At 38.4% G+C, this 12,687-nt stretch overlaps 1 protein-coding gene across 8 annotated transcripts in view; it reads left to right on the top strand.

Moving 5' to 3' along the window:
• Positions 1-12,687, top strand: part of septin15 (septin 15) — a 54,158-nt gene that overhangs the window by 23,227 nt on the left and 18,244 nt on the right. For all 8 annotated transcript variants that reach the window (NM_001077743.1, XM_005163084.6, XM_005163083.6 and 5 more), the window contains 3 exon segments: positions 3,604-3,710; positions 11,689-11,789; positions 12,528-12,662. In NM_001077743.1, coding sequence (NP_001071211.1) covers positions 3,604-3,710; positions 11,689-11,789; positions 12,528-12,662 — 343 coding nt within the window.

Below are 12,687 nucleotides of genomic sequence, written 5' to 3'. Positions count from 1 at the left end.
TATTAGTTAATATAAAGCTGTGTTTTCTAGTCATTGTTAAACATTATTAAGTACATTTGAAAATTACCCATGTCAACTATATTTATCTTCGGCTCACTAGCCTCAATCAAGTTTGGTTTTTGGCCCTTCATGAGAATAAGTTTGGGCACCTCTGCTCTAAAGGGACATTTCTCCCAAAAATTCAATAAATACTTTAATTACTCGCTCTTCACTTGTTCCAAACCTAAATGGTTTTCTAACATGTATTGAACAGAAAAGACGATATTTTAAGCAAAGCTGGAAACCTGTAACAATTGACTTCCATAGTTTCTTTCAGCTTTCTTTTCAGCTTTCTTCAGATTGTTTTTTGTTTGACATAAGAAAGAATCTCCTGAAGGTTTGGAACATCTTGAGTTAATAGTGAGTAAATTACCATTAATAAATTATACCTCTAGTAACTAGTAATCTACAACAATTAAAACACTGAAATGTATTCATCCGACATCACCAACTAGGTTAGAGCATGATGTAAACCCTTGCAGGGGAATTTGGTCCTTAAGTGAGGATGCTTTTTTCTCCTCATGGCCTTTATTGTGTGTTGCTACATGGCTTCCATTAAAATGCCAGTGTAAGTGCAGACAGACCAAACAACTCTCTGTCTCTCCGTATCTGTCTCTCCTCCCCCCTTTAATTCTCTTCCACCGGTCGCCTCAGTTTCAGGTTGCTGGCATCCTCCCATCTTCCCCCATCCCACACACATCTCTCTCTCAGAGACACTCGGTGTTGTTTAGGTAAGACCTCATAGCCTGGGGTGAGGAGGAGTAAATTTACTTAGCAGACAGAGGGTGGGTTTGGTGTCTGTGTGTTATCTCTGGCGTAGCATGGAGAATATTTAAGTGTGAGTGCAAATGGTGAACTGCTTTTGGCTCCATAGGTTACACTGGTTAACTCTTATACTTTGAGACATATGGTCAGAGAGATGGTCCAAATAAGATGGTTAGGTCGATATAAAGTGGACACTGGGTAGTCTAACATCTCACAACATCATGTTCTGCTCCATCTCATGCATAGTGATGTCCAAAAGTATACATATCTGCTGAGGAATATGGACATGAGCTTGGTACATGTGCAGTACCAGCTAGTGAACTCTTGAAGTTTGTACATTACTATCCTCATTTTATGTGAATTGCGTTTAAACGAAAATTTGTAATAAGTTCCACAAACAGTTCTGATGACAAAAAGAACCTCAGTAATTTCATGGAGGATAGTATACTGACCATCGTGGACAGTGGATGGCTGTGGTTTACTTATAATATAACAGTCTTAGCTTATTAATTCTATCAAATTTCATACTAAGTAAATTACTTACTACTGAATTTTAGGTATTCTCCAATTGATCAGCTGAAGGTTGGTATTGGCCTATATTCACATTTTATGACTTGCTAAACCTGGCCAATCTTATGAAATGATCACAATGAAACTTTACAAATTTACAAGTAGAGGAAGTCATGTAGGAATCAGGAAATTAGGCTTTATATTAAATTCTCTGCCCGAGCCCAGACATATTCCTGCCACTGTCTTCGGGCCGGGCCGTGATCAAGCTTTTGTGTTTTTTGTTGTTGTTTTTTTTGCTGCGTTTTAAAGCCACGATTCATCAGCGGATTGCTGATTGACGTGACTTTGAAACACTCCAGTGTCGCTATATCTGTGCTTGCACTCAGTAAACAGTCGTGAGTTCAGTGAACTGATGACCTTCACGGCCAATCACAGTCATTTCTGTTGAGCACGTGAACACAACGGCAAATCAACACTGTTTAATAACGTGCTTAGTAGCACTTAAATGTTAGTGGGAAAGGGAGGTTTTTAAAACTTTAGTAACAGTATCTGAAGATTGTCACAGAATTCCAGCATCGTGACGACCCTACTCTAAACTAATTTCTGTAGTTCAAACAACTCAGAATTGTAGTTGAGAACATCTGTTATAACGGCCCTTGTATTAAAAAATAATCTGGTCTAAATCGGGCTCATAATTACAGTTAATGTGTTGGACTGGGTTGGGCTCGGACATAAGGTTGGGTTTAATTTTTTTGGGCTCGATCTAAACTCTACTTTATATGTCAGCAGTGCCTGAACACGTCAGTACATAAATGTTGTCACAGAAGGTAAAAGCTGTCTACAGATGTGGCATGATTTGCAGAGATGGCCTCTTTGTTGCACCTATTGTAGATCCATTGTTTTTAGCTGCTGTGATGTGAGTGGAACAAGCACACCTATTTAGTCTCTCATCCCACCTTATGACCTCTCCTGGCACCTGCGTGTATCTCCTACAGATCCATAGTGGCTCTGCGATGCCCACAAATTAGATAAAATATCCAGGAAATATTTTATTTTAGCCAAGGATTTATGGACTTATAAGATAATATAACTATATTTTAACTTCTTATCCATAAAATATATGCTCCAAAATGTCTTTTTATTGATGCATGTTGAGTTCTTGCACCATTAGTAAGTTTTCTTGCAAATTTCCGTTTCTTAAGCTTCTACTCCACACTATACAATTATAAGGCTGCATCCGAAATCACATACTTTCATACTGTATAGTACGCTAAAAACAGTATGCAAGCAGAGTATTATGACTGAAGTCATAGAATTAGAAAAACAGTACACAAGAATTACCCGAATGACTTACAACTTCCGGCAAGAGATTCTGAAGTGCGCATCCAATGCACGCTATGATATCCCATGATGCACCGCAAGAGAATTCAGGTATGGGAGAAAAGCGACACATCTGATGTGGGTAGGTCCCATGATGATGACAAAATGGTGAATGTAGTACATCCGAGATTCAAATTCCAATGCAGTACCTAATGAGTGGTAGGCAATTTCGGGTGCAACCTACAAGCAGTGTTTCAAATATTGACAGTAGTGTGTTACAGTTTTCGTTTCTCCAGTGCGAGTCCAACTTGTAGTAAATGAATAAATCAAAATTTGGGAGCTCAGAAGCTAAAGACTGTCAGTGGGAAGATTGTTTATTGAGAGAAGGAGATTTCAACACCCCCTCAGGAAGCCTAGGATCAAGCTTGTGTGTGAAACGTGAAGCGAGAACGTGTATTTGAGTGGGTGAGGATGGTTGTACATTGGTGGTCTGTTTTGCCAGATGAACCCAAGCTTTCCCTTCCCCCAACTCAAGAGATGTTCAAAATGATAGAGCCTTGTACTCATCTGATGTGAAGAGAAGTACAGAGTTGGCTAGAGGGAATGGAGCAAGCAATGTTTTATTCTCTAAGAAGAAAAGAGCTTTCTCTCTCTCTCTCACGCTTCTTTTTTTTTGTCCAAAATGTTTTCCCAATATACCCATGAATCTACTGTCGTTCGATTGCTGTCCTCAAGAAGAAACTATTGAAGTTCTGGCAAGGGTCCATTGATTGGCTCAAAAACAACAAACTAATTGTGTGTGCCTGTGTGGGTGGATGGATGGCTGTGAGAAAGCTTGTGAGGATCTGTGGAGAATCTCATATTCATCACCTCCTTTTTTTTAAGCATGGGTGTCTGTGACATTTCGTTCTGGCACTTGTTAAGCATGGCCACTTAACTTTTTATCTTTTGCTTGCTTTCCTGTTTAAGGTGAGTCTGGACTGGGCAAATCAACGCTCATCAATTCCCTCTTCCTGACAGACCTGTATTCCAAAGACTACCCTGGACCATCTCAGAGGATCAAGAAGACTGTTCAGGTATGTCCCCTTTTGCCGACCTCTGACCCCTGATACCGATCCACTGGTCTTGCCTTTTATCTACCATTATCTTTACATTAGTATTGCACTCCCTTTCTTCCCTTACCTTTGACCCTTTATCTCCTGCCACCATTATCCTCCATTGCTCTGCAGCTATAGAGAAGCCATAAGGGAAGTTTTTGTGGTCTGATTCCTTGTCCTTTGGGACAAGATTGCCACTGGCAACCATTTCGTAATATTCAAAGTGGATCTTTTGGGTTGCAAGACTATCTGGATGGCACAGAATACAGATCTTTTTTTTTTCAGGTGTTTCACCATCCAATTTTTGTGTCTGAGAAGATCTTGTTGTCTAAAAATGGGACTTGAACTTGGGTCGTAGCCCTGCCCACAAAACTATTGGCTCTGGGAGTACTTATCTTATACAACTCATTAGACAAGCTGCATCACAATGAGAAAGGATGCCCTGCCTCAAAGCATTAATTGCACTCACACACGGAAGGTTGATTTTTGCTTACCAAGTTCAAGTCATCCAACACACAAGTGCATTAAGACAGCTGGTGTGCAGAGCACCAATTGGGCTCAACCGATCACAAACAGATTTCTGCCTTTTGATAGTTCCAGGCCAGAGCAAATGCTCCCAGATTCACCAGAGGAAAAAGACAGCAGAGTTTTAACCTTATATGGATTTGATAAACAGCACAAGAACAGATGCTGAGGCTGGAACATCAGAAATGGGGGAGGATACACTGCGAGGAGTCTGCTGTATGATGGAGTGACTCAATTGGAGTGTTTTTTAAAGAGAATGGGAGGGGCAATATGAAGGGTCCCAGATTCCTCTGGAGTCTTCTTGGGTTCAGTAGAAGGTCAAGAATTTTCCCACGAAACCCAACACCCGGCAATGACTTTCCCACCACCGTAGATATGGGGCATGTTCTGAGGCGGCCAAGCCCTTTCTGGTATTTTAGTGCAACCACACTTGGTCCTCTTTTATCATGATAAACAAACATTCTCAGTGTCTTTGCTGTACTCAAGACTAGGTTCACGATTGAATCTCAGATCTAAGTTGATTTGGATTTTGTTCAAACTTCAGTGTCGCAAGTTATTTCAGAAACAAATCTGTTCATCAAAATTGAGCAAAGAGCTGAAGCAGAATTCCCATCTTCTTGAATTTGGAAAGATCGCAATATTGACAACTTGTTTACTCTACATAATTTGCAATAGTACATGGATATGGCTCACTAGCCTGCAGAGTTTTGCTTTTTAATTAAACACACCTGAACCTAATTAAGACCTTCAGGATTACTGAAAAAAACTTCCTAGCAAATGTGCTGGACATAACTCTGCAGCACATCAGAACTGGCCTACAGGAGCAGGAGAGGACACCCCTGCTATAAATAGCATGTAAAGTGACATAAATGGTATCATGATTTTTTTTTGTTTCGGTTTAGATTAGGGTGGTTCTGCTTATGCTTGTGTGCCCTACAGCCACCATGTCAAACTTTTTTCCCAGTGACACCTTAAGCTGGGGGGTTTCCAATCCTACTCTTGAGAGCTACTGTCATCCAGATTGTAGCTCCTACCAGCTTAAACACATTTGTAAGGAAGTACTGTATTATGGTGTGTCTAAAATTGCATACTTCCCTAGTATGTGAAAAACAATACATAAACAAAGTAGTATATCAGAATTCACATTATTCAAAAACAGTTGGCGAAAAGTACCCAGTTGACCTACTACCTCTGTCTGGCAAGTGTGCATTCAATAGATGATTTACTATTCCACGAGGCCATGGCGTTGCCACAGGCATTTATGTATAAAAGTGAAGCAATGCAACTGACATGGGTAGGTCCTGTGGTAATGACAAAAGGACGGATATAGTACCTACAAATTCAATTCATACTACCCACAATCATTTGATATAGCACATAGCTTATTTAATGTTTAAGAAGTGTTTTCATAATTCAAATGAAGTACCTACTCTAATAGAATGCTATCACATTTGTCACTATAATCATTTTCAGACCTTGTTTAGCTGATTTGTCTTAAAGACTATAGAACACAAGACATGTCACTTGTATGCTTTAAATGGGGAAAAGTTTAGTGATCAATATGGTGAATGAAGCCCCGCCTACTAGTACAAGAGCCAATTATCAATCACTATAGACTGACGTTTCTCAGGGAAAGAAGCACGGACCAGACGTGTGCTATCACGACAGTTTGGTGGTCAACAAACACACTCGAATCTCAGCAAATACTTGATTCACAGACATAGGAAATATATCCACATAAAGCTTAAAATTTCTTCTTTTCAATTAACCAACTATACCTGAAAACAAAAAGTTTTGGTTTTATAATCTGTATGAAAAGAACACAAGGTACAGTCCGTCTTGTCAAACGCATATCACTTAATAGCATCTACTCAAACGCCTACAAAAATTTCAATTTTGTAATTTCTGGAGGAGATTCGCTTGGCAAACAGTTTTTGGAGAATTTGATGTTTCCCCATTCAGACAGAATACCTAAGCATACTGCCCGAGAGGTGTTTCGAAAATGGCCGCCAAGTGAAATAACTTGCGTTAAAGGGACTTTGGCTTGATTTCAGGTGTTTTTATTTATGGTTGAAACTAAACTCTGCAGGCCAGTGTCTCTCCACCAACCAATCTTCTTTTATTTGCTTTTCTCGGATTTGTGAACATACTGACCAAACACAGCCTTCACATCATCTTGAGGTCTGAATCAAGCAACTGTGGCATCTGTCACCAAACATCTAAACAAATCCATTCACATTTGTAGAGATGATGTAAAACCAAGGGCCACTCATTGCTGGCACCATCTTAGGCAACACCTCTTTGTGTAGTTTGTCCTTTTACTTGATATAAATTTGGCTCGTTTCCAAACGCAAAAACACGCGCAATATAGCCCACAGTCAGCGCAAACCTCTCATCTGTGTCTGTAATCTTCACCAGCACATGTAAGCTCTCTTAGAGAGTAGTTTTGTCATTCCCAGTTCATAATAGTCCAAAAGGCAAAGATAAACATGGCAGTTTGTTCACGATTCAGGTTGTTAAACACTTTTGCTCCTGTGTTTTGCCGGGTTTCTCCTTTTTTCCGCGCTTTACTCTCGCGCTTGTCCTTTTCTTTCTGAATGGATCAGATGACGGAAATGCTTCAACAATCAAGTACACGTTATTATCATCAGCTCAAGAAGTTTGTTAAATCAAATATAGACGTGATCGCACGCTCCCGGAAGAAAGCGAATACCGCTCACACTTTTAGCTGGCCTGTAAAGCAACAACAGGGCACAGCAGATTTTTTTTGTTCTTCTTTGCATTGTGTCTGTTCATCAAGACGACGACATGGTTTGTTTGAGCTCCAGTCATCCATGGCTCTTTATTTTATGCATATAGTATATCCATGTAATCTCTCGGCTGTGTATTAGAACATGGGGGATCCTTTGTTTACATTGTGTCTTACTCTACGAGCTCGTGACATATCTCTGTAACCAATCAGCGTTCGGATACGCGTGCAGCTCCACCTTTTCGTACCCTTTCTCGTTTTTGGTACCCTTTTGAAAGGGTACTGAAAAAGCTGAAAAAGTATTACGGAACGGTTTGGTTCGGTATGCTTATTGACATGAAAACGGCCATAAAAGCGTAGCAAACCGAACCATACCATACCACTCAGTGGAAACAAGCCATTAGACTTCTCTACATATCAACTTGCACTAAACAAATCATCTCTTGTCCAAGCTTCTCCTTGAGACCCCATTTAACCTTCTTGTGCTTTCCTAGGTGGCAGAATGCACAATGCCCTTTGCCCTTAGCTATTCCACTACGAATGCCCTTGATATAAATTTATCAATCTGGCTAAAGGCCTAGTTGTAATGTGCGGCTGTCTAGTCCTCTGTGGTGAATTCAAGCAGGACATGGAGACAGCGGCAGGGGTATTTATATTCCAAAACTATCTGCAGTGTTTGTTATAGTAGCCACACAAGAGCCAATTCGGTTGAAAGTCTTGACATTTTTGTGGCTTTGTGATTCTACGTTTTAATTTATTTCTTTTTCTGTGTCGTTGCAGACTAAAGTGGCCCGATGTGCCTCATAAACATCTCAGAATGTGTGAGAATGGAGGATTTTTTATCTTTCCTCCGTTTCCCTCACACTTTCTTCTCCTTAAGTCTTTCTCGCCCTGTCTTTCCTCTTTTTGAGGAACCAAGAAAGGCTGTGGTTGTTTTTGTTAGCGAGAAAGTTGTGCATGTGTGAGTGAGAGTGCAGTTTTAGAAAAAGAGGGTCAGCCAAAAATAACCAGGCCTGTGAGAATAAGCCGCTCTTTACTGAAAGCAGCTGAAATAACTTGAGGAGATGATGACGGTAAATCATAGTGACATTCCAGATGACTATTTTAATGTCTCATCTCAGCTCGGTGTCTTACTCATGGCCTACCTTAGAATGCATCTAATGCAAATGGATGTTAATGGGTAGGAGATTATGCAGAATCTTGCAAGAACGCTAAATTAGGGAAGTCTTATAATTAGGCATGTGCAAACTTACATTTAAAAAAAATAATTGGGATTACTGAATAACTTGTTTACTAATTGTAAATGTGGCAAACACATCTTTTTCAGTATTAACTCACTTCGTTTTCAAATTGAACTTGTAACTGCCCATTACTCTTAATTTTTATAGGACATGTTTTTGGGCTTTTCTACGCTCTATTGGAAATGATGGTACAGTGATAAGACAGAAAATCTCAGGATGGAGAAAGGGATCAGTGAAGGACCTTGTGCAGGGAATCATACATGGGTCGCTGGGCAGCTATTGCACTATGCATTGGAGTCAGTTCAGAAATTGATGCTTATTTTCTAATGGTATCTTTTGTATTACCAATAAGCAGGGCTAGGGCTGTGCGATTAATCAAAATCGAATCGCAATCGTGATTTGAAACGTTGCGATTAGCTAATCACAAGAGGCTGCAATATGAAATATAATATTATGGAATTATGGAATATATTACTTAATTTCCCCCGCCCAGAGCAAATGCATGACTGCTGTCTGTTTGTGACAGATTTGCTAGCCAATTGAGGGAGCACACTTTCGTTCTGCCCAATCAAAATTGCACAACCAAACGATGTGGAATGCTCACTATAAAACAAACAAACAGGAAAGTGTGAACAAGTAGGATGGTGGCGTCTGTCTCTTCAGAAGCATTAATCGACAAATTAATATCAAAGAAAAACATTACGTCTATATCAATATTTCAGGTGTAACTGGAATTGGTTTTAAAATAATTGAGGAGATTATTGTGATTACGTTTTGCCAGAAAATCTTCACCACCCTTTATGTTTTATTTACGTATATCTAGGATGTTTGGGTTAAACATGTTTAGTTTTTCAGGTGTGATATAAGTACGCATTGATTGGATTATTTTAAACCTAGTATTAATTGACAAGTTCTTGGCTTTAAATATTGAAAAACTTTATCAGAAATAATAGTTCAATAATAGTATTAGGGCTGTGCAATTAATCGAAAATCCGATTTCGATTACGATTATGGCTTCTAACGATTATGAAAAACCATTAATCGAGATAAACGATTATTGCATCATATACCAAAAGCGCGAGAGACAGAATGCTTATGTGTGTGTGCAACACGCGCACACACATAAGCACGTGGTCAACATTCGCTTTAATGGTCAAATAGGTGTCAAAACGCGGTGATTAGTGAATATTCATATTAACCCTCATTTGCGTAATAAACAAACGAGTTGAGAATCAAAAGACACGTGAAAGAGAAACCATTAAAGTGCCAGTGCGAAATGCTGGCGCCTGTTTTATCATTATTCAAACGACGAGAACATCCCTCTCTGCTCTTGACTGAAGGTTTTGTTGCTAAAGTGTTTTTCTTAGGGTGAAGATGCTTAAATCACAGTTTGTTTCATATTTTTATTCTATTGTATTTATTTCTCTTTCCTTTGCAGGGTGGAAAATAACTGTATATATAAAGTTGAAGTCAGAATTATTAGCCCTCCTGAATATTAGCAACCCTTTCCCTCCAATTTAATGGAAAGAAGGTTTTTTTACTTATTTCTGAACATAATAGTTTTGATATATCATGTCTAATTACTGATTTGTTTTATCTTTGCTATGATGACAGTACATAACATTTTACTAGATGCTTTTCAAAATACAAGCATTTAGATTAAAGTGCAATTCAAAGGCTTAATTAGAGTAATTAGACAAGTCATTGTATAACAGTAGTTTCTTCTGCAGACAATCAAAAATATATTGCTTAAGGGGGCTAATAATATTGACCTCAAAATGGGTTTCAAAATAGTATAAAATAGCCCTAAATAGTATATGCAAAATCCATATCACAGAGAAGTGCAGAAAGTGAATTTTTTTTCCTGAAACTCAATGCACATGCAGGCTGATACTGTAGGTTCACCAATTCTGCTTCTGTGTCATTAATTACATGGCACAGGAGATTTTGCTGTCACCATGGCAGCCAATAAGCTTGCACCTCATCAATTTAAATGCTCCCCGTCATTCTACGCTGTTTAAGCTGCGGCGTCTTTTCAGAGATCCTCCTCCACCCCAACTCCACTTGTGTTTAGATCTGCTACGAGGGTTACATATGTATAATGTTTGCAGCAGCAGCGTGTTATGTTCTCAGATGGCATGTCTGTGTATTTACTGGTAGTAGCAGGTCTCTGTACTTGCTCTGCCATAATAATCAAAGCAGCAACAGCAGCGTAGCAGATCTATACCACCAAGACACATCAATATACATCAATATACATCAACATTGCCATATACATATTTGTATCTTACTAAATCCTAAGAGTGTTCATGACAGAAATTTAATTAGTTTTATGTGGCAAGCATTTGTGTGCTGCTTGCATTGGTTGTTTATCCAAATGTGACCAATCAGATTATTGTCATTACCACCTTTCCAGTAGGTAAACCTGAAAATAAATACTACAAAGAATAAATACAAAGAATCAAAAGTGATCAGTTATTATTAGTGGTTTTCAGTTATTCTTTGTGTTTTATTAAGACTAAATGTTTGCAACTTGATCGTATTAAAAAAAAAAATCAATTAGCTCAGAAAAATACCTCTTAATTTATATGATCATAACATAAATATTTTTGTAATTGCTGATAAAATAGCATTTTGCAAGTTAGTTATATCATAAGAAATATTGTTATCGCAACACTCAACAATGATATCGCATGTTACAAATTTTCCCAGTATTGTGCAGCCCTTATAAAAACTATGAAAGTGGAGCAAAGTAGTGATTATATTAATTTTTATTTAGTTTGTTTATATAGTTAAAATGTCTGATCTGTTTTATGCCACTGTTAAAAGAAATGTGGCTGTTTGCTTTCAGAAGTTGTAGTGATGCTTTCTTTTTAATAAAATAATACAAAGCATATCAAGGGTTGCAAAATCTGGTAGCACGAAGTCTTGTGGCTGTTGGTTTTTCAATTAAGCTTCTATCTGCACCATGCCTGGCGCGCTATCTAGATTTTGGTAGCACGACTGAAAAAAAAAATTTCAGGACTTCGGGCTACCAGATTTTGGGAGCCCTGAATATGTTGGTTAAAATGTCTTTTTGCTTTTGTTTTTTCAAAATATTGTATTTAATATAATATTTTTTATTGTTTAGCATGCTAAAACAGTTATAGCTACACAGCTCTAGTTTGTGGTTGGTCAGCATGATCAATCAAAAGGGAAATATCATGCTTATTTGTCAGTAAAGACAGTTCTGTAATCAGTAGTAAATCTCCAGCACGTGCTTTAAGATGAAGCAACATTTACTACAGTAGTTGTAGTAGCATTGTCATTTCATATGTCATATTTAATTGAATCAAAATGATTACATAATAATTGTAACTGAACTTTGATAAACTGCACGCAAGATTGCTTTTTCACTTCTAGTCACATATCCCATGCTGACAATTTGTGTTCCTACTTTCAGGTTGAACAGTCCAAAGTGCTGATAAAGGAGGGGGGCGTCCAGCTCACACTCACCATCGTCGACACACCAGGATTTGGAGATGCGGTGGACAACAGCAACTGGTGAGTTTTTGAGGCACTTCTGATTCATGGATGGAGACATAATGGAGATTATAGGCAGAATTTAAACAGATTTGATGTGTTGGTTTTAAATATTATGGTTATAAATCTATGATGCAATGATTTCCTCAAGGAACACTCCAAATTTTTGGGAAATCTATGCTCATTTTACAAGTAACCTAGAGTTGAACGACTGAGTTTTGTCATTTTTAAATGCATTCAACCAAGGATGGGTCTGGTGGAAGCTCTTTTTGCTTAGCTTAGCATAAATAATTTAATCAGATTAGACCATTAGCATCTCACTCTATTTTTTTTTTAAGATTCAATGTATTTCCTGTTTAAAGCAGTACTAGTTACAGCTGGATATTAAATTATACTATTTTCAGGTGTTGCGCAATATTATTGGCGCTACTTCAGCCATAAATGGCCAGAAAGTTTGGTTATTACTGCACAAGAGTAAAGTTCCTGGCCGTATTAAACTGGAAAATAGCAGATCTAAGCTTATTTAAAGAGTTTTTTGTATGAGATGCTAATGGTCTAATCCAATTCAATGATTTATGCTAAGCTAAACTAAAAATGATCCCACCAGACCCAGAGATCATCTAAATGGCTTCAAAAATGTTAAAACTCTACAGTGGACCTATAAAATGAGCCCATTTCCAAGAAAAAGTAGAATGTTTCTTTAATCTTTGCATGTGACTGGCTTTCATGTCTCCTCATTCTCCTTTTTTTTTTTCTCAGCTGGCAGCCTGTCATCAACTACATCGACAGTAAGTTTGAAGACTTCCTGAATGCTGAATCCCGTGTAAACAGGAGGCAGATGCCTGACAACAGGGTGCACTGCTGCTTGTACTTCATCGCCCCCTCTGGTCACGGGTAGGTACTGCGCCCTTTTACCAGT

This window comes from Danio rerio, chromosome 25, assembly GCF_049306965.1.
Source record: "Danio rerio strain Tuebingen ecotype United States chromosome 25, GRCz12tu, whole genome shotgun sequence".
Classification (NCBI taxonomy): domain Eukaryota; kingdom Metazoa; phylum Chordata; class Actinopteri; order Cypriniformes; family Danionidae; genus Danio; species Danio rerio.
This window is presented reverse-complemented; position numbering and strand designations above follow the sequence as displayed.